General features: G+C 37.2%; 1 protein-coding gene across 20 annotated transcripts in view; it reads right to left on the bottom strand.

The window, feature by feature from the left end:
• GPHN (gephyrin) overlaps positions 1-24,472 on the bottom strand; it is a 275,721-nt gene that overhangs the window by 144,634 nt on the left and 106,615 nt on the right. For all 20 annotated transcript variants that reach the window (XM_053980254.1, XM_053980258.1, XM_053980257.1 and 17 more), the window contains exon 3: positions 18,339-18,396. In XM_053980254.1, coding sequence (XP_053836229.1) covers positions 18,339-18,396 — 58 coding nt within the window. The remainder of the gene's footprint in view (positions 1-18,338; positions 18,397-24,472) is intronic.

The raw sequence follows: 24,472 nt of genomic DNA, 5'->3' as shown, positions 1-24,472 counted from the left end.
TTTGTTATATATTAAAGACTATATATATATATAAAAATAAAATGTATATTCTTCTGAGCCAACTAAACAGGAGACAAGTTTGTAAGAAGTCTTCCTAATTTGATTAAGTTGCTGCATCTGGAGTAAACAGAAGCTTAATAAACCAAATGCTTCACAGATCTAGCTCAACCTGGTCTCATAATGTTAGCAAAGCCACAAAGATTGACTAAGACATGAAGTTCAAAGGAATACATGAAAAGAGTTGGAAAGGACGATTCTAAGCTGAATCACTTGTCATCTTTTTTTTTTTCTAAAGACATGTGCCAAACTTTACTGATTAAATTATAAAAGAAATACTAATCATTGGTATCCGAATGAGAGAAGCATAGAATACTTTCTCCTTAGAAATGCTTGCAGCGATCATATCAAGTCTCTTGACTGCTACAGAGGTATTCAAGAATAACCTGGACAGAATCTCGTGCAGCGGAGGGAGTCTCCAACACCCCTTTGGGCAATCCCTCCCAGCACTCTATCACTTGCACAGTAAAGAAGTTCTTCCTCATGTTCAGGTGGAACTTCCTGTGCATCAGTTTTTACCCATTGCCTCTTGTCCTACTGCTTAGCACCACTAAGAAGAACCTGGCTGTTGGTGATGGGATCAAATGCAAAGAAAAATCTAAATGTAAGAAATAATCTAAGTGCAAAGTATCAAAATGTTGGTACCAAGATGTCGGCAAAGAAAAAACACGCTGATGCAGTACAGTCGTTTTTAGTTCAATAGGTGTTGATTTTGTCTTCCTACTCTCTCTCCCATGTGAGCTCCCTTTTACTGAATTTCTTTACAGATACACCATTGCCTTCTAATTGATCCTTAGGGCCTCTTGCTAATTTTGTAACACACAAATCATGTCTCAAGCATTCCATGCATGTGAGTGTTTTCAATCACAATAAGTGACATACTCATACAGTGGTTTTCCACCCAGATTCACAGCGTCTTCAGCAAACACACAAATTAACTGGGCCTTTAGTTTAACATTCTCTTGTTCCAATCTCGGTAAGGATGCCAGATGTTTGGCATCATTCCCATACAGGGCTCCATCCTCTGACACCCTCCCTTCAGATACTGATAGACACTGATGACATTCCCTTTCAGTCGCCTCCTCTCAAGGCTGAACTGGCTCCCTCAGCCTTTCCTTGTAAGAGGGATGCTCCGGTCCCCTCATCATCTCCAGAGTCCTTCACTGGACCTGCTCCAGGAGCTCCCTGTCTCTCTTGTCCTGAGGAGCCCAGAACTGGACACAGCACTCCAGGTGAGGCTCACCAGGGCTAAGCAGAGGGGCAGGATCCCCTCCCTTGACCTGCTGGCCATGCCCTTCCTAATGCAGCTCAGGATCCCATTGGCCCTCTTGGCCACAAGGACACACTGCTGGCTCAGGGACACTTTGCTGTCCACCAGGACCCCCAGGCCCTTCTCCACAGAGCTGCTTCCCAGCAGCTCAGCCCTCAGTCTGGCCTGGGCCATGGGGTTATTCCTGCCCAGCTGCAGGACCCTGCACTTGCCTTTGCTGAATCTCAGGCAGTTCTTCTCTGCCCATCTCTCCAGCCTGCTGAGGTCCTTCTGAAGGGCTGCACAGCCCTCTGGGCTATCAGTCACTGCTCCCAGCTTTGTGTCATCAGTGACCTTGCTGAGGAGGGATCTGCCCTTCATCCAAGAAATTGATGAATAAGTTATTGATGACTGAGCCCAATATTTAACCTCGGAAGACTCCACTAGTGACAGGCCTCCAACCAGATCCTCTGCCATTAATCAGAACCCTCCTTGCTAAAGTATGAGTAATTTCTAGAAGTAATTTCCAGAACTCATGGAAAGCCCTCTGGACTAGAAGTACTTCTTTGTTATTTTAAAGATTTAAGAAGACACACACGGTAACCTTTACCAGAATCCTGAGTTATTTATATAGTTCAAAGAAGAGTTGCATAAGAAATAATGAGTCTCTTCAACTGTGTATCACCTGCTTTATATACCATTATTCTAACATATGGTCTGTTACAGGAAAATGTTTATGTAAGTGATTTTTGGTTATTTAATTGCAAAACTTACCTTTCTGGACAAGGTCAAATCACATTACAGTCAACTGCTCAATGCAACTTAGAATAAAGGTTTCATTGGAATAACTAAAAATAGCATATTGCTCCTTTCAAAGAGTTGTATCATCTCCCACACATCCTACTTCAGGGATTATGATGCATACAGTATATGTTATCTCTGGACTACTGCTTTCCCTTGTAGAGACAATTGCCACTTCAGTGCTGGAGAGTGATGAAGAGCCTACACAGGCAGCACAGTCATACAGACAGTATTTTCAGTAAGACAGAGTAGGTGGCATCAGTGGATGAGGGAGATAGGCAATAAATTTCATCTGTGAGCAACAACTGGGCAACACCCTCTGGAAATCAAGGATCACACACTGTTCTGTTTATAACCTTTCTTATATTGTAGTGTTCCTGACCAGGAGGCCATTGCACATCAAGGAATTAGCAATTCACATAACAGTTCCCTTGAAGTTCCTACAGAAGGTGGCCCTGAGCTCTGTTTTCAGGAATGTGTCATGCTGCACAAACCTCTTTGGCCAAAGGACAGACTCATCCACCTCACTGTAATGGAGGCAGTTCCAATTCAGTTCTGCTGATTACACCACCTGCATGGCTTTCCTTTATCTAAAAGAGTAGCAGAAATTTCTCACAAGTGGAGAAATCCACCCACATCTGATGCAGCATGAACATAGAGTTCACAGCATCTGAAGGCAGTAAGATTTATTCGCTACCTATATTCCTCCTCTTCCTTTGCTTTATGAAAGCAGGTATTTCATTCAGGTATTTCTTGTCAGGCCTTTCTTACTGAGATCCAGAAAGAACCTGGCACTTCCCTCTCTCTTTCTTTCTGTCCTAGTACAGAAAATACACACACACACAAAATTCCCTTTTCATTTCAAGACCCATCACTTCTAACTATACGAGAGGCATTTGCTTTTTTCCTGCAATTACTATTCAAGTCTTTCTGTCCTGTAAGAGTTCTCTCTCCACTAACATTATGATATTTGAAAATATTAAAAAGAAATAAAAGATTTTTTTTTCTTCTACTAAGACTTATAAATTTGTTGTTAAATATCAGGTCTATCAGGAATCCAATAATTCTATAGCAGCAATCTTTCAAGAGCCTTTACATTTGCACCAATGAATCTAAGCACAGTATGTTGGTTTTGCAGCTGTAAACATCCATACTGATCATCTTGGAAAAATTTAGCCAATTTTCAAGCCACCATAGCAATTCCTGCCTAAATGTTCACAGATCATTTAGTAGTCTCTTAAGTCTTTAGCTCCTGTTCAGCTTTCATTTCTGCCTAATTCCAAAAGCAGATATATTTAGCAGGAAATTAAGCATTTTTTGTCTGTCACCCAAATTTCAAAATATCAGCAAGAAAATGTAAGACCATTGGCTACACTAAATATATTTTATTTGAATGAACAGCATACAGCTTTTTGCACTACAAACCAACAACAATAAGATTTTTTTTTTCAGACAGCAACTTATCTACCAAATTTTTTGATTTTGGGAAATCTGAATTTCCTGTATTTTTTGATCCTTACAAAAAAAATATAATAAAACCCATGATAAAACTGAGGCACAGGAAAATAGACTACCACTTCAATTAAATATACTCAGTTGAAGATCTTAACTAGCAAGTTAACATCTGGCCATCCTAATTTACAGTACTGACAAGAGAATAGTATTTTGCTCTGGAAACAATTGCAGGCTAAAAGAATAAACAGACTTCACACCTTTAGGGTCCTTTTATTATAATTATGTTTTTGTAGGGACATATTAAATTTCTCACTGACCTACTTGTACAAAAAATTTCATTTGTAATCTCTGTTCATTGGATAGATTTCAGTGTCTGACTGAGGTCTGATAAGAAAATGTTTACTTCTTTTGCAAACTCTGTACTTTGGATGTTACCTTCAGTTCCCCACAGATAATCTACAATGGCAAAGAGCAAAAAAATCAGGTTTCCACAGAGAGTTTTTCATGAGAGAAATACCAGTGATCTAGAAAACCATTTAAAATTAACTGTTTATACCAAAGTTTCAATTTTAATTTTATTTTAAAATTTATATTACTAAGCTATTTTCCACCCTATTTGTAAAGAATCTTGTTATTTGTCAGTGGGCTTGATGCATTGCATCTTATTCCTGATTTTGAAACTACATGTTAAAGTGATTTAAGTGTGACATTAAATATGCAGTCAGAGAAAACTTGTGCCCCATGTATCAATTTGAAGAACTGCGTTGTGACTACTGATGATGTATGCGAAGACAGGCAATGAAGTTGGTGAAGGATCTGGAGCACAAGTTTTTGATGAGGAGCTGCTGAGGGAGCTGGAGGTGTTTAGCCTGGAGAAAAGGAGGCTCAGGGAGACCTTACCATTCTCTACAACCACCTGAAAGGAGGCTGTAGAGAGGTAGGATTTGGTCTCTTTTCACCAATAACAAGGAAGAAATAATAAATAAATTACATATTTATATCATAACATAAAATATTGCATAAGAAGAATGGCAGCCATTTCAAGTTGTGTCAGGGGGGTTAGATGGCATCTTATGAGAAAATGTCTTCACCAAAAGGGTTACCAAGCATTGGAATAGGCTACTTATGGGAGTGGTGGAATTACACTCTCCGGATGTATTTAAAAGACATGCAGATGGCGCACTTGGGAATATGACTTAATGATTAAGTTTTACAGTTGGACTTGATGATCTTAAAGGTCTTTTACAACCTAAATGATTCTATGACAGAACAAATTCCTAATTAAAACCACAAGAAAGGATAAAATTTGAAAATAGCTGATCACATGTTAATTTCATGTTTCATACATATTCAAAATACATAATTATAAGGACAATAAGAATATTGCCTTTAGTTTTCTTTCCTTTTTATTTAGCCATTCTCAGAAGGCAATATAAGTGCTCAAACATATCCAATAATCTTTCCATAGGTAGAGACCCAGCAGAGTGAATTTAAAAAGCTTTTCAACAAAAGCTAGTCTGAAATTAGCTATTTATTCTACTAGGAATAGCCTTTTTTTTTTTTTTTAATTTGTACATTATGAAATTGCCATGGTGTTAGATGAACTGCAACATAATCAGCTGTTTTTCCTGTTGCAAAACTAGGACTCTGTTGAAATACTATTTCTCCAAATATAGGATTGATTTTTAAAGAGTTTAAGATACTGAAATTGTGCAATAAATACTGAAATTCAAAATATTCTGAATGTGCACACATATATTAAAATCTCTATAAAATGTAATATGTTTCATATAAAACATTTAAATAGAACAACACATAGTAAAAATGCCTGGGTACACAAATACATGAGGTATAGCTCAGTTGTTTTAATTAAAGGAAAATGGCAAACGTAGGGAACTGTGCCATTATGAAGAAAGCTTCTTGCCTATATATCAGCTATTGGCTAAATGGTCAAAATGTTTGTACTAAGCACTTTTAATAATCGGGTCTGCAGAAAATATTTAATTCCCAGAAAATTCAGAATTTTTCATTATCTGTGAGATTCAATTTTAGTTCTTTCGCTGGGTGTCTCAGAAGTCAGCTCTGTAGCGGGTATAATGTTTGCAAAAGCTTTAATTACATTGACAGCATACTACTTCACAAATATTCTTTTTTTTAACTTTCAAAACATAACAATCCCTGTAGATTTTTCACCAACAGAAGCGTTCACAGTTTGTAACACTCCTTAGAGGCATTTGGAGCTTTTGTATGTAAAGCAGTTCTTTACAGGTCTCCAATTTTAAACTTGGTCATCTTTCCTTCAAAACGGCCTCACCATAATTGTGTGCTGTCATTTAGAGCCTCAAGATACTCTGTAAAACTCAAGTGTTAGCTTCAATGTCCCAAATGACAGCCAGCTTTATTTTTACACATTGCCTGTTTTATGTACCATTATTTCCTAGAAATACTTATTAAAGTACAGAAGACACTCCAAATAAATAAAGAAGGTTTATTTTCTGATTTGTTAAAGGAGGACAAGAATTTTAAAATATCTTGATGTTAAGCTCTTATGTTCATAAGATATCCTCAGATACACAGTTTCATTTTCCAGAGTGCTACATCTTGGGTAATGCTCACTCATGTTAAATTATGTTCAACTACCAAGAACACAGAAGAACCCTTTAAAATGACAGAACTGAGCAGTACAAATTTCCATAGGGGATCAGCCTATTTGTTAAAAGAGAGATTTATGTCATCACGCTACTGAAGCTACTCAGAGAAAATGTTACCATATTTTATTTTAAAAACAAGGGTATTTTGATAGAGCATAACAGTAACAAAGCAGGTGATAAATAATTAGAGATAATAGAAATGTCATTCTATGCAGAAAGGATGAAAGGATTATATGTGTTACCTTCGCAGTCTTAGGATCCCACCTAATCTTGTCCTAATGACGAGGCAGCTGAAATTGAATGCAATCATTTCTGCCAGAACAATTCTAGAAAATTTTGTGTCTTTTTTATAAGAACATATTTTAAAAAGTGAAACTCTTCAACCACTTCACCTTTAACTGAACTTTGAGGATTCAATGGCATTCCCCCCCCATACCTTTCCTTTAGGTCAATTGAGTCACAGAATTTCCGAAATCCTACTATAATTGAAAAGTGCAGAATCAGTACTACAGTAAATAATATCAAAATACAACCTATGTATTCATGGAGGAATCCAGAAAATGAACATATCAAAACCATAAGGAAAATGAAAAGGAAAACATCAAGCTTTAATCTTACATTAGTCTGTAATTTGAAAAGAATTGTTTTCTTTGCCTAAATAGGCGCACACTAAGACACAGTTCAATAGTGAGCTCAAAGATAATCCAAAAGAGCAAATATTGTGACTTCAGACACAACAAATTACATCATTTGTCTTGCAATATCAAAACATTCTGTTTGGTAAAACACACAAATCTTGCACCCAAATATATAATACGACTGTTGTCCAGTCAAATACTTATTCAGTGTTTTCTACACACACCATGGCAAAACTAATTGGCTTCTGTTAGAACCGCAGCTCTGTGAGATAATTTGTCCATATCAATCCCACTTCCTTAAGAATCTGATGCCTCCACCCAAGATGCACCCTGCTCTTGTGTCTGTCCTCTTCTTACATGGTGGCATCACTTATTAGTTCCCTTAGGTAAAAACCATGCAAATAAATAGTTCCACAAACTATTGACCACACAAACAAAACAGCAGATAAAAATATAGTGGTCATCATTATTAATAGATACAATAAGGCTTTTTATCTTGGAAAAAACCCAAAAAAACCCAGGGGAAGTTCTTCAGAAATCTTTTTTATCACGACACAGAAGCAAACTTCAGGGAAAGAATTTCTTTCAGCCTGATAACATATCTGCTGTGCGGCGTGGGTTTTTGCTCTCCCCGGCTGCACGCGGCTCTTGGGAGCCCGGCTGTGGCGTAGCTTCCACGTGCTGCTGGGGTTTGCTGCCGCGGGTTCCCGGACACGGCTCCGTGTCTCGGGCGCGTGGGCTGCCCAGCCTCTGTTACCGTGCGCTAGGGACCCGGCAAAGAGGTAAGGAATTTGTCCATTTACTCCGTGCTTGGCAGGAATGGTTTATTGGTCACACATGGCACGGATCGATGGAAAGACGCAACCGCTCCCGGCACTCGCATGGGAGAAAATGGCGCCTGGCTGCCGGCGGGATAGGGCTTTATGGAGGGGCGGGGCGAGAGGATCCACGGCCTGCTGCCCAATAGGGGCGGCTGCCGTGGCGGTGACGCCAGCAACAGCGACCAACCAGAGAACCCCGCAGGGGCGGGCACCGAGCCGCGGGCTGAGCGGGATCGTGTGGCCAGCACGGGGTTTCCCGGGGCCGGACGGCAGGGTGGTTACAGGAGCGGCACAGGGGTAAGAATCCGGCAGCGGGCAGCATGGGGGCAGAAACCGCGGGGGGGAACAACGCGGGGGAAACGCGGGATTACAGAACTTATTTTAACATAAATTAAAAACTCTAATCTAAACCCAAACTCCGGGATGCAACATCTGCTGGACTTCCTTCCTTAAAATTGTTGCAGTATTTTTCATATGGAGTAGATCAATGTCTGAGGGAGCTGGGGTTGTTTAGCCTGGGGAACAGGCAGACTCTTATTGCTCTCTACAGCTGCCTGAAAGGGGATTGTAATAAGGTGGGGACAAGTCTCTTCTCTCAGGTAACAAGTGACAGGACAAGATAAAAAGGCATCAAGTTGCACCAGGGAAGGTTTAGACTGGTTATCAAGCATTGGAGCAGACTACCCAGAGAAGCAGTGGAATCACTATCTCTAGAGGTATTTAAAAGACATATACATGGGGCCTTGGGGACATGGTTTAGCAGAGGACTTGGCAGTGCTGCAGTTGATGTTTGAATTGGATGATCTCTGACGTCTTTTCCAACCAAATGATTCTATGATCCACAGCAGTGCAGGGAGAAAATACTAGAATATACATTATTGGAGGCTAAATGTTCAAAAATTCTTCACTGATGAGGTAGATGATCAAACCCTTTGGAGACCACTGGTCTAGACCACTGTTTGTTTTTTTTCTTTGAATAGTCTGCCAGAAGGGCTGGGCACTCTCTAAAGTACTTAGCTCAGAAATAGAGTTTCACTAGCAACAAGGGTACTGTATTATGAATTTCACATTTGCAATCTGACATGCGGTATTATGAGAATACCTGTGCTGGCTGAAGGCTTGGGATGCATCTACCACAGCCTGTTAGTACAAAACAGCACTTTTAAAACCTCTCTGCTTAACAGACTTTGGCTCATATTGCAGAGTAGCCCCTTTGATCATATGAACTGAAATCCTTTCAGATAAAACTTATTTGAAAGACAGACTTCAGCAGCATGTGTAATCCACTCCAGCTGTTAACAGACACACAGAATAATACTAGAAGTAGTTTGAAATAAAACATATCGAAGAACATACGATGTATGCTGGATCTCCAGCACCACATGCTTTGCTTTATAGATAGATGTGTTTTATTGGTTTGCGTGACTTGGTAACATAGACATGATTCAAGATAGATGTTCAGTTCTTGGCACCAAGGACAGGGTGGCTAGGGCTAAGGCAGACATTTTTAAATTTGTCTCTACACACTTGGCTATGATTTTATTTTGCTGGAAGACATCCATTTCTTGAAGCCTTTAGGACATCAGTTAAGCCAGCATTCCAGGTCTGTGCACTATTGGAGATGAGAAGAGCCACTTACCCAACACACTCAAAAAATATAGAATCCACTTCTAATTTTTCATTTTACATTGGTGCTCATCAGCACAAAATGTCATCTAGACCAATCTTGTGCAACTGATAAAAGAAAGTATTTGGGCAAATAAAATGCCTCTAGCCACAGTTCAAAATGTCAATACTTTTATACAATTTTTATTCCCTTATGATTATCTCTTTGAAGGACGTTTTTGTTTGGTTTTCTCTTGAAAACATTTCATGCTTCATATTCTGTTTTAGACAGTGGACCTTATATATGACAATGTCACTAGGAATAGGACACCACAAAAAAACCTAATTAATTTTCAGAGAAGTTGACTGAGGTGCAATCACAGAGTGAAGTACTAAACATCATTCTATTCATAACTTGCATGTCACAGGGAGGCTTGTGTAGTTTTAGGTGTCTTCCTACTGTGGTTTCCAATCACATCTTAAAATATAACCTTAACAATCATCTAAAAACATACTATGAAAGGAAAATAAACTACACTATTCAAGCAGAATTATTTGCAGTCTAACAGTTGCAAATCTTTTTCAGGAAAATATGGTGCATTAAACTGGTTTCTGGTGTGCTGTGTGTGTTCTTTTTTTTTTTCCTTACAATCAGTGCATTATCAACCAATAGAAAACACATACTCAAAACTTTGGTACCTGCTTTCAGGCAGTCTTAAAATTTGCATAAATTAAGAATGAGAGTTAATTTTAAGAGTGTAGTATAAATAAGGGAGAATGTTGCTGAAATGCAACGAAATGTGCGCTTGTGAACATTTCTATCCCAGTCTCTTTATCTGTTCCTCACATGAAAGTGCTTCTATAAATTAGATTATTCTTATAATCTGACTCTAAATATTTTTCAGTGGTACTGTGCTATTTTTGTGATTAAGGGAACAGCTCTTCACAAGCCATTGTACATGATGTGGCACCAGAGGCTCATGCACAATAGAAGAAGTTCAGTGTTCTGGTCTTGGTTCCCTTCTCCTCAGTCCACCCCATGGCTCCCATGCCTCTGCCCCTTCAGTTGCTCTTGAACACTGAGCTAACAGTAACCCTCATTCCTAGACCATAGTAGTCTAATTAGAGACTTCTATTTTATATGCAAATTGGAATTGGGGATTTTTTCATATCTCCTATACACATCATTTAACATTAATCTTGCTGAATTTTATCAGATGGTTTGTCACTGCACAGTGGTCACAACCACTCAGCATTTTAATGTCCTTATTTGCAGTAATATTTCATTTCTCTACAAATAATAATCATCATAATTCACTAAGATACAATTTTAGTGAATACATAATTCACTAAGATACAATTACAAGGATTCTTTTAAAAAAATACAAACACCAAACTAAAAAACACTAAACAACACTCCTGGTTTCTTTTTCCCTATATACAAAGAGCCAGCATATAGAACCTGAAGGTTTGGGGCTTTAAAAAAAAAAAAAAGCAAACCAAAACAATCCTGTTGGCCTTTCCTCTTACATATACAGATCCAGCATTCACCTCTTGTGGCAATCATAAAAATAATATATTTCAGAAATAAATTTACCACAAGAAATGAACACAATATTGATCTCCCTCAAACTCAGTCAAGCCCTTCATTATTTATGACATTTTCAGTTTTCATAGGATAACATTAAGTTTCCTTCATAGACCTCAAATAAGAATCATCAGAATGCATTCTTACAGGGTAAATAAAACCAAGCAAAGCTTAATGTAACAGGTCACGTGGAAAATTATTAGGGCTTTTATATAAACTTGATTTACTTATACACTTGCCAAAAGCCATTTGCTGCTTAATGAAGCTGAGCATGTTTTCTCCTCTCATTCATGCTAAGTGACATCCCATTTAAGAAATTACTTTTCCAGTGAGAACAGAAGGCACTGAAAACATTGCCTGGTGTAAGGAGTCAGATGAAATGTACAAGAGACTGTGTTAGAGCAAGTCAGAAGATGCCCTAGGAGCTAACTAGGTTTCAGGTGATGGCTGGTACAGATAAGTATTTAGCAAAAATGGAAAATGAAAGAAAGCCAGGAGGAATTTAGACAAAATTGTTTTCTACAGCCACAGAGAGAAGCAGAGAAATTTTTTTATGCTGGAAAACAAGAGATTTCAAATCCTGTTTCTAAAATACTTAAGAAAAACTGAAGAGACAAACAGGTCTGTGGTAATGAAAAATCTGATACACATTAATGTCCCCTCTTAAGGGCAACAGCTTAAATGCTGGGCAACCAGATATGCTTAAAGGATGAACAATAGGTTTGTCTTACAAATTAACTTTCAGCTATTTTTGTTCTCTCTTTGCAGGAGAAATACAGAACTATTTTGTTTGCTTTAGAAAGTAAATAATAATATTTCTAAAATTATTTTTGTCTTGTTAGCATTGCATTTCAACTTAAATGGATGCACAGTCTTCCTGCTCTTCCCCATGTGGCAATATTCCATGATCTGCAAATCACAGGCTAAACTTCTATATGTTTGTAAGATTAAATTACACAATACAATATAAAATGCATTCACTTAAATTCTACTCACATTACAGGACAGGAATTTTTATAAAAATGCTGAAGCATTTTCTATATTCAAGACAGCCTGGAAGAGCAAGGTAACTTGGTGAGGTGGTCTCATCTGTCCTTTCTAGAGACATGAAGTCTCTGAAGCCAAAAAGCCTATGCAACATAAGATGGAAGACAGCAGGAAAACAAAAAGTGACAATTCCTATTTTCATGTGGGAAATTAGTGAGTATACTCTTTCATCCAGAGTGTCTGGGCATATGATGCCCTTGCCAGGAAAGCAGAGGAATGTTTTTGACACATTTAGCAGTCCTAGATCAGAGTTTGATAGAAACTTCAGCCACCTCTCATTTTACATTCTTTTTGTAAAGGTGTTTTATTTTGGTTGAGAGTCTGTGATTGCAGTGAGTATCCATCATCCACGGAAGATGAAAAGCCCCTCCAGTGAGTACTCCCTAGGGAGGTTCTATACAGAAACTTGAGATAGCAAAAGTTATAGCATGGAGAACACGTCCTCCAAGCAAAAGCAGTCTCAAACCTATCAGAGCAGAAACAATCCAAAAGTCAAAACTGATATTCACAACTACTAATGGCTTCATAGGTGGGAAAAAAAATCCCACAACAGAAAAGGTATTCTTATGAAACACTCATATTTCACTGGTGTGAGACTGTGCCTGGACTAGTCAGGCTTGCACAGCCATGCTTGGCACCAAAAGCCTAGAGTAGAACCCAAAGTAATACAGACTGCACTTTCCAGAAAAAGGGGCAAAAGAAGTTTTAGAAGAAACAAAACTTAGATCAACAAAGGACTCATGAGAAGAAAAAATGACATAATACAACAGATAAGGAAATCACAGTCTAGGATCAATATGATTCAAGATAATATAAATAATCAACTGTGGACAAGAACTACAAGAGTGAAGGACAAATGCATGGCCATTATTAATACTGCAGGGGTTGCAAATCTCTAGCTTGTAGCACAAATGCATACATGTGGACGAAAATTAAAGAACAGTAATTTTTTGTTTTATAAAAAATTTTGGACAATTTTGTCACATAATCCCACACACAAAACTTTAGTTCCCTCTAGCATGGAACCAACAACATCTGTAGCAGCAGGTTAATTATTAAGGATTAATGTCACAAGTAAAAACTCATTTTTTTGTCATCTAAACAATGACTCATGTAGCTTGAAAAAGAACACTAGTCACTGATTGACTCTGCTAATTCACGATTTGGAAATTAACCCAGGAAGAAATCTGTATGTACATCAGGTGAACTTTGATTACAGGGAAATATGATGAGACAAAGTTGTTTCAGCTTAACACATCCCACTTCTTAATTGTTCTAGTTGGATTCATGCCCACAAGAAAGTCTCCTTCATGAAAATCTAAGAAGTAAGTAGGAAAACCAAATCTGCAAGTGTATCGGGGATTTCATATACTAAGTTGACATCTCAGCGTCTCAGGTTTTAGAAACTTTCTTTACCTAGATGCAGGAGTATAATTAAACTGTCTACTGGAGGGTGAGACTCTTGAGTGCATTTTAAGAGAGGTAAAAGACAAGCCCTCAGTTTTAGTCAACACACATAACTAGCAATCTAATGCAATGACATGTGACATGACCATCACATATGTCCTTTAAATCTTTTTAAATTTGTATCTGTAAGCTTTAGAGTCTACAGAGATGCTACTTGTTAATACTTGCTAGACATTCAATGGGTAATACCCTTTTATGTCATGCTTAGTAAGAACTCTTGTGCTATGAGTTAGTAATTATAATTTGAGATGCAGAAGAAGGAAAACATGGGCAGAAAAACTGAGAACCAAAATTGTCATTCCTGCAAAGTAAATAGCAAAGTTTCTTGGTGCTTTAGGATTAGTGGGAGTACACACTTCAAACAACTTGAGCCTCTTCAAAAAACTTATTCTGAGTGGGCAAACCTTTTCATTTGTGCTGGATCCAAACAGATAAAGGAGCAATAATCTCAGTATTATCATCAAATCCTGATGGCTCCCATTATAAATTTTGGAGAAACTTTTTGTGAAGCACTTGGCCAGTGCTGATACACTTGGCAGGTGAATATCCATACAGTGATGAAGTAAACTAGATCCAGCACTTAACCTCCTATGCAAAACTGGAATGACAGCACACCTCCTTGTTCATGTAAAGCAAGGCTGATTCTGCAGAAGATGCAAGAGATATTTAAATACTGCTCCACTCTCCAGTATGGAGACAAAAAAACACTTTTGTGACATCTAAATATCTTCAGCCACAACCCTATTCTTGTAGACTATCCACCACTGTAGCTATGACTACCTTTCTTTTGTGCCTTTTTTTAATATGGGACTACAAACTGGCACTTGCTAACAAATAGCTATTTATTTTTGCTATATATTGATAATTATGAAAATACTTCGATAATGATCAAGGCCAGCATCTCTTGGCTGCACACAAAGTTTGTATAAGTTTCATCAGCTACTCTCATCAGCAGAAAAACCAGATTCTGGGACACAGCATTATGTAGGTATATGACACCACAAAGTTGGCAAACCAAATGATTTCTGACAAAGTCTCAGAATGGGCTGATTTTAATTGCAATCATATCAAAGCTGTGTATTTTTAATGGCAGGGAGTACAGCTTTGCTCTCAAATACATCTCACTGACACTGAATGCAACTTCCTTTGTTTCTAAGAAGTTCCCAAAAATGTCCATGTGGAAGAGTTAAATCTTCTGAATTTCTGACTCATCTAGGGCAACTGACCTCTTAAGACACAGCTCTCATTTCATTTCTGGCTACTTTGCTCTCCTTCTTAGTTTTTATCATTTTCTACTCTTGGATCATTATCACTGGAGTCTACTTTTCTCAAAGACTGAAGACAACCTGAGAAGAATGTGTTTCAGCTGTGCATAAAAATTTTCATATATTAAACCATTAAGTTAACAATACTCGTAAAGAAAAACAAGAGAGCTATCCTACCATTATTCAGGGAAAAATGTCTGTAGTCCTAAATGCAACCTTTAATACTTTATGCATATATGTTTTCATTTAAAGAGTATCTATAGATGAATTATGAGTGGTCCTTGAGGAGCATAAAGTGTGTCTCTGTGTGACAGGGTGGTTAATGGAATTAAAAACCCCCTCCCATCTTGCTCCAGAACTGCTCTACATCTAAATTTATAATTTATAACCAGCACTAACAAAATATTTCTAACAAGATTTCTTAAAACTAACAACCATAGGAGGCAACCACTTAACTTTATTCTCTACACTGGAATATCTATCTCATGCCACAAATATTATAGGAATGAAATGTTCTGGCAATGTCTTTCTTGTGCATATTACTGTCATGAATTAAGGACCTGCTACAAAATCCATTTCTGGTCTTAAGATGAGATGCATGCATATGTCTACATGAAAAGTATATATGAAAGCACATAAAAAACTCAACACAAAACAAATGCCTTTCTGTTGTTGACTTGCAAATCCTACCAAACCAAGTTTTTGTTTTTTTTTTTTTTAGGAATCTGTTAAGGAGTGGTTCTCATTCACTGAGTCTTCTTCTATAATAACCACCTTTCACCACATCATATATTTCCTTTGTAATGGCAGAATGTGGAAATCAAAAAGACCACGTCTCATGGGACTATGGACCATAAGATGATACTGTTGACATAAATCTATAGGCACATCATGTAAACTTTCCCTAAACTGTAACAGCCATAAATTGCTCTTTATTCTTGAGACAGTCTCCGTGTTGTCCATCAAAATCAATGTGCCTGATAGGCTCACCAGGCCCCAGGTACACGAAATCATTTGGCTTGAAAGACCTCTCCTTTAGGCACATACTATTACAGTGGGTGAGGAGCAAGGCTGAAATCTGACAGTGTTTTTTTGCTAGTTTGAAAAGCTTCTTGCTTGCAGGATAAATATTCTGATGAGAATATAAGTCTAGAGGAAGTTGAAACAATGACACTTTCTCAGAAATGTGCTGCAGTTTCTATATTTACTGTCTTTATCAGTTCTGGAAGTATTTTAAAACCAGCAGGTACTGAAAATGAAGTGATATTGCTTTAACTGGTGTGGAAGAATGACAGGAATGCAGATGGTAGTACCTCCATTTACGCAATCTCTGAAGGCTTCTTTTTTTGAAGTAGAAGATAATGTGAAAGAGGACATGTACCTTCTAGAAGAGTTTTTAGGGGGGAAACCTGACATGGTATCTAGGTAAGGCTACCTGTTGAGTGTTCTCACTATGAGAACCTAAGCACCTGAGACAAAAATCTAGGGAAGGTAGGTTTCAGGATACTGTTTCAGACTGATACAGATGCTGTGGAACTATAGTGATGATCGGTTCCACACAATCCTTTCTAACCTTGGTATGGTTCATGAGACTAGATAGGATACAGCTTATCACTTCTGCCATAATTACATGTAGTTACATGAATTAACAAAATCAATACACTGGTTTTTTTCATAAGTTATTTTGGGCTGCAAAAAGAGCTTAATCTACCACCTTTTCTAGAACACATGCAAATGCTAAGAGACTTATTTGTCATAGTAACTATTACTCTCTGTCTGATGAAGTATCTCCTTTGCCATTTAAGAAAGCAGTTCACTTTTTAAGGACTATCAGAAAACATGAAAATACAACTCAACAATCCATCAAGTTAAATCAGATTTTAAATGTGAAGCTATTATTTTTGCATATTTCATCAAATTAACTTCCTTAATATTTCATGTTTAAACAGGGGAGAGATAGCTGTGAGGCAAAATAACTTAATTAAGGTACATGGAAGAAGCAATAACAAGCAATATTCCAGCAAACTTATTTGCCTTCTATTTTCTCCTCTCTCCTTTTTCTACTCAAATCAGCTAGGAGAGCCTTTCAGATGTTAAAACTACCCCCTACATTTATTGCAAAGACACTCTGTCTCACTGTTTACCAGCTGCTATGCAGAATACATATGGAAAAAATAATACTTTTTGATATCCAATATATATTTGTCTATCTTGGCATCTTCCAGAAGTGCCTTGTTTAATATAAAGAACATGTATTGCAGCTTGAAAACTTCAACCATTTTAAGGTGTGAGAAGTGGCCTGACTTCCAATACAATCTCAAAACCCCACTACCTGAACAAGACAGGACAGCTACCAGAAACAAGCTACCTGTGACTACTAATTTCGCAGTAAGTTCCTAAAAGTAAAATTATTTATTATCTCCCAACATTTCATTTTTCTTTGTTCACTGAACTCAGTTTAGTATGATGAAGCCAGAAACATCAGCTTTCTTGATCTTCAACATTAACAAAATATCCATGGTATTTGTTTTCTTATATTAAAGTAAAAAGATTGTGGTTTAGGGTTTTTGTAATTTTTAAAATAGTTGTGGAGCAGTTCTCTGAGCATCATGAAAATACCACTATTTAATTTTGAAAGCCTTCTTTTTTTCTTTTATTCCAAGACCAAAGTCTGAGTAGTGGATCTGTCCAGTAATAAATCATGCTCCCCTTGATAAAATTCAGGATAGAGGAGTCCATGAATCTTAGATGACAAAAAAAAATTTGATCATGATGGTGTGATAACTTTGACTGATGCAGGTACAGGCAGTCACTGTGCAGTGACTTGCTTGCAGTGGGTTTGATACTAATTGAAGAGGAATAAATTCTCACCATTTGCACACTACGAAGTCATGTCTACATCAGATATTATACAGTCATTTCCCTTCACAAGATTTTACAACTATTCTTAGTTCTCTTTGCACAGCTGAAAATAAATATGTGAAACAGCAGAGCGGGTTAAGCAATCACAATGAGTAAGCAATATGTCAGACTGACCCAATAACAACCAAATGAGGAATGAGCTACACAAACTGTACCATCAGATCCAGGCCAAAATCCCCCCCAGTACCCATCTCTCATTCCACTGAAAAAAAAAAAAAAAACAGACACAAATTGCTGAAGCACATTTCACGAGTGGACTTGGCTAAAGTGAGTTTTGTTACCATGCACATTACTTTGAAGGTAAACTTCAGTATTTATTGCTATCACTACTCAAAATCAAAGAGTTTATAACAATTTTTTGACTTCATACTATCCCCTTCTTATGACAGACAATATTGAAAAATATGGATGTGCTTTAGATCTCAAAAGCAGAAGGACACTTACATATATTTTTTGTTATGAAACTATAACTCATCATAGTCCCCCATCTGTCTTCAGGTAGCAAAACAGAAATAGGTTGAATTGCACAGGTCTCTGTCATCAAACAAATCCTGCTGAAGTCAGCTTAAGCGCTGAAGGTAAACTGTAATTGTAAAAATAACTAAAATTCTATTTTAGATGCATAAATATGGATCTAATAATTTTACTTGAGACACTTTCCTCTCTCCCCTATGATACACTTCAACGCAAGAAATAACGTGGCTTTTTAATGTAAAATGTCTGTAATTTTCCAAAGAAAGAAATTCGGTGTTGAAAAGCAATAATACTGTACCTTGATTTCTTCTATTTCGTCTGGCACTATCTTGTATGCAGATATAGTCCCACCCAACCTGAAATCAGGAAAAAAAAAAATGTTCTCAAAATCAGTAACAGAAAATATATTAGGCTAATAGTCTTATGACTTGTTCCAAAACACAATATTCCTTCTACCAATTTAGAGGTAAAACCCAGTAAGTCCCAAATCAAAAGCAAAAAATCCCCTTTCTTTATCCAACAAAAAATCTGTATGTGATTAACATAAATACTAGAAACAAGGTGTCCATCACCTTAACAATTAAGTCAGCCAAGCAAAATTAATATCAGCAGGATGGTATTTTTTTATTAATGGCAATCATCAAATTTATGATTTCTTGTTGATTGTCTAAGGCATACAGATGAGTTTAAGTGTTTGAAGACTGATGTGCTTTGTGCTATCTCACTATGCTACTAACACAGTCTGAAATGCATCCAAATACAGTTCTAGAAATTGATTTTTTTAAATTAAATGTGCATGTACAGACATCACAAATCACAGAGACTCTATAGCCTCCATGTTTGAAAAATCTCTGCAGTTAATTGGTAATAAAAAGTGGGTGATGGGTAATAGCAGGCATTGACAGAGAAAAACTAGAGGGTTTTATCCTACATGGAATTCACTGAAATTACTTTTTGAAATCCTGCAAAAATCCTGGTAAAGAACAGTTCACAGACTGAAGATGCATGAATAGCATGTACTATAAATGGTGGTTAATATTACATTTTCCCCAGAGACATGCAGACATGGCTTCTTTTATTTCATGAAGCAGTCTGATCGATGGTGACAATTCAGACCTAAAAATATAAGTGCACTAATGACCTCCTGCTGGCTCTACACAGCAATACTATTCATTTTCTGGATCCTACAAAAATGGAAGTTACATAAGAAACTATTTTCTGTAAATCAGTAGACACCTATCAAATGTGTATTTGAATTATCTCCCTATTATTGGGATTTTTCTAATTAACAGCATTTCTACACAGATGTATTTTCTTATATCTTGAAATTATTATAAATATTGTTTAGTCAAGTGAAAAAGAGAAGAAGAGTATAACACAGAAAATACAGTAAGATTTTCCACCTAAATCCTGCCTTTCCATACTTGTAAATGAACTGTTTGAAGGTTTTTCACAGAGGATGAAGTGTGCATAGGAAAAGTCTGAAGTCCATCAGTGCTCCAGGTAACATCAGCTGTGATTTCCAAGATAGAGACAGGGCTACATCCAAATTCATCATGGACAAACAGTATAGCAATTGCTCTCTCCCATTTCCTCTGCAACCTCCATTGCTGCCATTCATTAAGTGAGCTTAAAACTGGAAAGAACTAAAACTTTTTTTGCCAGTGCAAGTACAAACACGACCTTTTATTTTTCATTACTTTTGTTCAACTGTTGTTTCTAGGGATAGCTACAAGAAATTGGCTTTAGCATCACGACAAAGGATTGCTTCATCAAAGAGTGACAAGCAGTGGCTCAGGTGGCATGTAAACAGTGCACCTGACCAGTCCCATGGCTACTGGAATGAGGAACGTAAGAAAGAAACTTTTATGTGCTTCTTTGAGATCCATTCCTGACTGCACTTTGGAGTACCTCAAAAATCACTGACTTTCTACCCTTCTACCAGAAGGAGAATACAGAATCTCTACTGCTACCACTCCAGCAACATAGAATTCCACCTGGCAGATTTCTTTATGGGCAACCCTTGGCACAATTATTTAGAACTTTCTTGGAATATCAGAAAAAAAAAATCAAAATCATTGAGTCAGTAAACTCACCTGACTTGCTTACACCATTAATTAGCATCACTATGCACATAGTTCTGCAAAGTTTTGTGTTAAGAGTTTAACACACTCTGAATCTGCCAAGTTGCAGCTCAAATGGTACCACTCTTAAAAAGTAAAATGTCAGGTACCACAATTCCACATTTTTGAAAGAGAAAGACATATTAAAAATTATGTTACTGTTTAAATAAACAATCTCTCACTGATAGCCCCAGCCCACATATCTCTTAGTCCACTTACAATCCTACAAAGACATCTTTATCTTAAAAATCCAGCCTACAAACATAAACAATAACAAATTTGAAGCTGAAAGAGAATCAGAGAACATTAATATACAATTTTATCAATGTCTCAGATTTGAAATGAAGTTTTTAAGGAAGTCTATACTTTCTTCATCTCAGAACATTAGATTTCAGTCAATCTTATAATTTCTGAAAGAGATTCACCACAGCAGATTATAATACCAGATTTAACTGGCAAAAGACATAAAAAAGACATTTCACTTTGTATATAAAGTTTTTCTGCAAGTTTCACAGAAGTTTAAAGGCATCACACACACTGGGAGGATGCAGCTAACACAGCCACATCACTATCACAAATCTTCAACAGTCAGTTAAGTCTGAAGTGTAAGGGACTGGACACAGATACAACATCACACACACAAGTAACAGAGAAAAACAAAAACATTGTGATGATTGCTAAGAAAAACCAGCAAAATCAAGGTAAATCAAAAATCAATGCAATAATGGATATGTCCAGCTTGAGGAAAATTTTCTATTTTAAGTGTTTCTCTGAATTACATTTAAGTGTAACCATTAATTGTGGCCTGTCTGGAAACTTGCTTGTCATTGTGCAATTCCTTGATTTGATTACTGACATCTGAAAGAACAAAGACCAGACAATTATACACAGGAGATCTCGGCTATAGGATAATACAGAGACCATGACAGAGGGCTTGCACGTGCATATTTTTTCACATTGCTGTGAAGAACCTCTCTCTGCAGGTTCCTTTTTTAATAATATTTTACAGTACCATTCTTAATCACAATGTTTCAAGAAGTAACTGATCAGAAGAGCAAAGGACCAGTTAGCCTGAGTGAGTATACATTACCCACAATGGACTTTGTATGCTAAATATAATGCAGCGAAGAACACATTAGAATGGCCAGAATTCCTGGGGATGCAAATTTTGCGTGGAGTCACTCTTCATCTTTCCATATTTTACTTTTTTTACAGATTTTATTACACTGCTCTCCATTTCAACTACTCAACATCCAGCATCGTCCAATAGAAATGGCATTTTCTCTCTGATAATACACACCCAACCAAGAGCAAAGCTAAATACACAGCCAGCTACTTCCAGTACACTGAAAAGATGGTCCCAAACTTCACCCAGAGAAACCTAATGTGCAAAGTCTTTCTTTCCCAAACTGTACACTATAGCAAGACACCCTATTTGTCAGTGAAATTATTTTAAGTACTAGTTACCTTTCATGTTTCACTTGTATATGCAAGAGATAATCCCAAACATACCAGAATTTATATTCAAATTTTGACAGACATTAGTCTTATCAGCTCTGTATCATACCTTGAATGTAATACAGACAGCCCAATTCTCTAATCTCTTTGCAAAAGAGAAATGAAACTATTCCTAGATGTAGAAATAAGAGCTGACACAATAATAATGAAAAATCATATCTTACACTGGGCTAAACTGGAAAAGGCCTTTGAGGCAAAGATCGGAAAAGATAGAAATTCCATAAAAATAATCAGGAAATAATAAATATAATTATTTTAACAAAAGATTTAAAACTAATAGAAATGTAGTGTCTTTTTTATCTTTTCAGACTGGGTTTGCGCAAGTTCACAAAAAGGATTCGGGAGAACAACAAGGTTTCTATAGCAACCTGAGAAATTAGCAAAATATGGGAAATAAACTGAACTAAGGCCAACACAGTTGAATTGCAACAGATGGATGCTTTACTATTTCACAAATTAAAGCTGAACACCACAGAAGAGAAAACTACATCCAAGTTAAGGAAAGTTGAAAACCAGGAAGAACTGTGCTCAAATGGAGGCAAGAAACCATGAACCACAGCTCAAACGAAAAGTAAAATCATGGCAAAACTAAAAGATAAATAAATTTCCATTGTTACATTATTTTAACAAGCTGACCTGTTTGCTATCTATTTGTGTTACTTCCCAAATAGAGCAAATTGGACTGCTGGCTGATTTTCCCCTGTGCCCTCTATATATTCATGCTCGGACGGTCTCACTGGAGTATTATTGCAGAGTAACACTGGAGTATTATTCCATTTTGTGCACTTGGACTGAATCCATACGGGTCAGCTTTTATAATTTGAATTCTGACCAAAGTTATGAACACAATCTTTATATACAGTTCCACATGAAGGGACTGCCATGAGAAGCTGCGCTATTGATTCATCTGTTAACTTAATAAATGAGTCATATCAAATGCAATGAAGTAAATTTTCTAAAAATAGCTTGTAGCCAGCTTGGCTGCTATCATCTGCTGAATTTCTCCAACGCCACTTTAATTAACATTAATCTTTCTTCAGATAGATCACTGTCTAAACAATATCAAGTTGTCACTAAGCCTCCCATTGAAACTCTCCATCTTTTAATGAAAGCAAAACTCAAAAATCCTCCACTTGGCTTTTTTTTTTCCCAGATCCATCTCACAAATATATTTGTTACCTGCCATCAGGATATTCTGTCTTTTGACTGATTTATAAACTAAGCAGATTATTCAAGAGAGACTGTTCTTGGGAGCAGATCAAATGCCTGGGAGCCAGACTGGCTCTTTCTAATTCTACGGGCATGCTCATTCTATCACAGGCTACTGGATGAATACTTGCTCCAATACTTTGCTCCTGCCAGAACTAACTGACCAAGTCAGCATTCTTAGCCCACTTGTCTGGACTACCTTGATGTTGTCCCCCATGATATCAACAAATCAGCTGGCCTTGGATCCTCACAAAGTATTCCAAGGAAAGAGGTAGCAGGATTTGAAAGCATTTGAAAGCTTTTTCTCCACTACCTGTAGGATACATTAAAAGCAGAGAGAGAGCTCCTTTAATTGATAACTAGTTTCTACTGACCTTTGAGAAATTGCTAAAGCACCCTGAGGGAGGTAGTAAGAAGGCTGCTATTCTGGGCTCCCTTCCTACACAACAGAACACTGGCAGCAACTGCTCGCCAGCAACGACCCGTGCAAAACAGCTTCCAGAGAGGATCCTGATGACAGCTTTGTGTACTCAAAGGTATTAAATTATGTGATGAAGATCCACCCCAGGTTTATTGTTTCTTTTTGGGGTGTTATTATTATTGTTGTTATTATTATTATTTTAATGGATTCAATAATTAGATCCTTGAAAACTTACTTCCCTCCTCCCCCAATCTTAGGCTAACTTCAACATGCTGTAGAGAAAAACATCACAGAAATCAAATTATTGCAGACATGCCCTCTGTCAGTTCATGTCTCTCATGAACAACAGCTCTGAGATTAAGACATCAATTTACAGGATTCTCTTTCTGCCTCACCATGTCCCAAAGATTCCTTGTCCACACAATAAAGAGAAGGGGGAAGGGATTAACCCAGAAGTTTTTATTCCCTACCATATCACTGTTTTAAGGGTAACAAGTATACAACATTTTCTGCTGCTTTCAGGCTTTTTTTTTTCCCCCCAAGAAAAGCAACAAACAACATGAAAATATTTTTAAGGAGGAATGCCATATTATTTTTCTCTTTGACCCTTCCAAGTTGTTTTGTTTTTTCTTTTTTTTTTTTTTTTTACTATAGGAAAAGCAAGACTAAGTCAGAAGAGGCTAATTTTTCAGACACTGCTGGCAGGAAAATATTGTCACCTCAACAACTGGAAAAGAATAGAACAAGAGTCTTTGTCCTCAACATATGTCAGAAACTAAGGATGAGGTCATATGTAGGTCATTTGGTAATCACAGGACCAGGAACCATTCTTCCCTTCCAGCAGAATTAGAGTGACTTGATTTAATTCTGGGGAGGAAAGTTGGAACTGTTATAAAGTATATGAATCTAAAATACACACCTCTGTGTAGCTATCCAGGCCCACATGAGTTCAGAGCTTAGTGTAGTTCTCTAGGAGGTGACTGAGCTTTACATCAGCACATGGGGCACATCCTTGTATGACAGTTTGGGGTAACACTGCTGTCAGCCTGAGACAGATCTATAGGTGGACTGCCTCCTTTTGAAAACGTTTATCAGTTTGCTTACTGCATGTTAAAGGCACACCACGGGAGGGGGAAGGCACTATCACCAAGAAGTTTTGGG

This window comes from Vidua macroura, chromosome 6 (genome assembly GCF_024509145.1).
Source record: "Vidua macroura isolate BioBank_ID:100142 chromosome 6, ASM2450914v1, whole genome shotgun sequence".
Taxonomy (NCBI): Eukaryota; Metazoa; Chordata; class Aves; order Passeriformes; family Viduidae; genus Vidua; species Vidua macroura.
The sequence above is the reverse complement of the archived record's forward strand: the minus strand, read 5'-3'. Positions and strand labels throughout refer to the sequence as shown.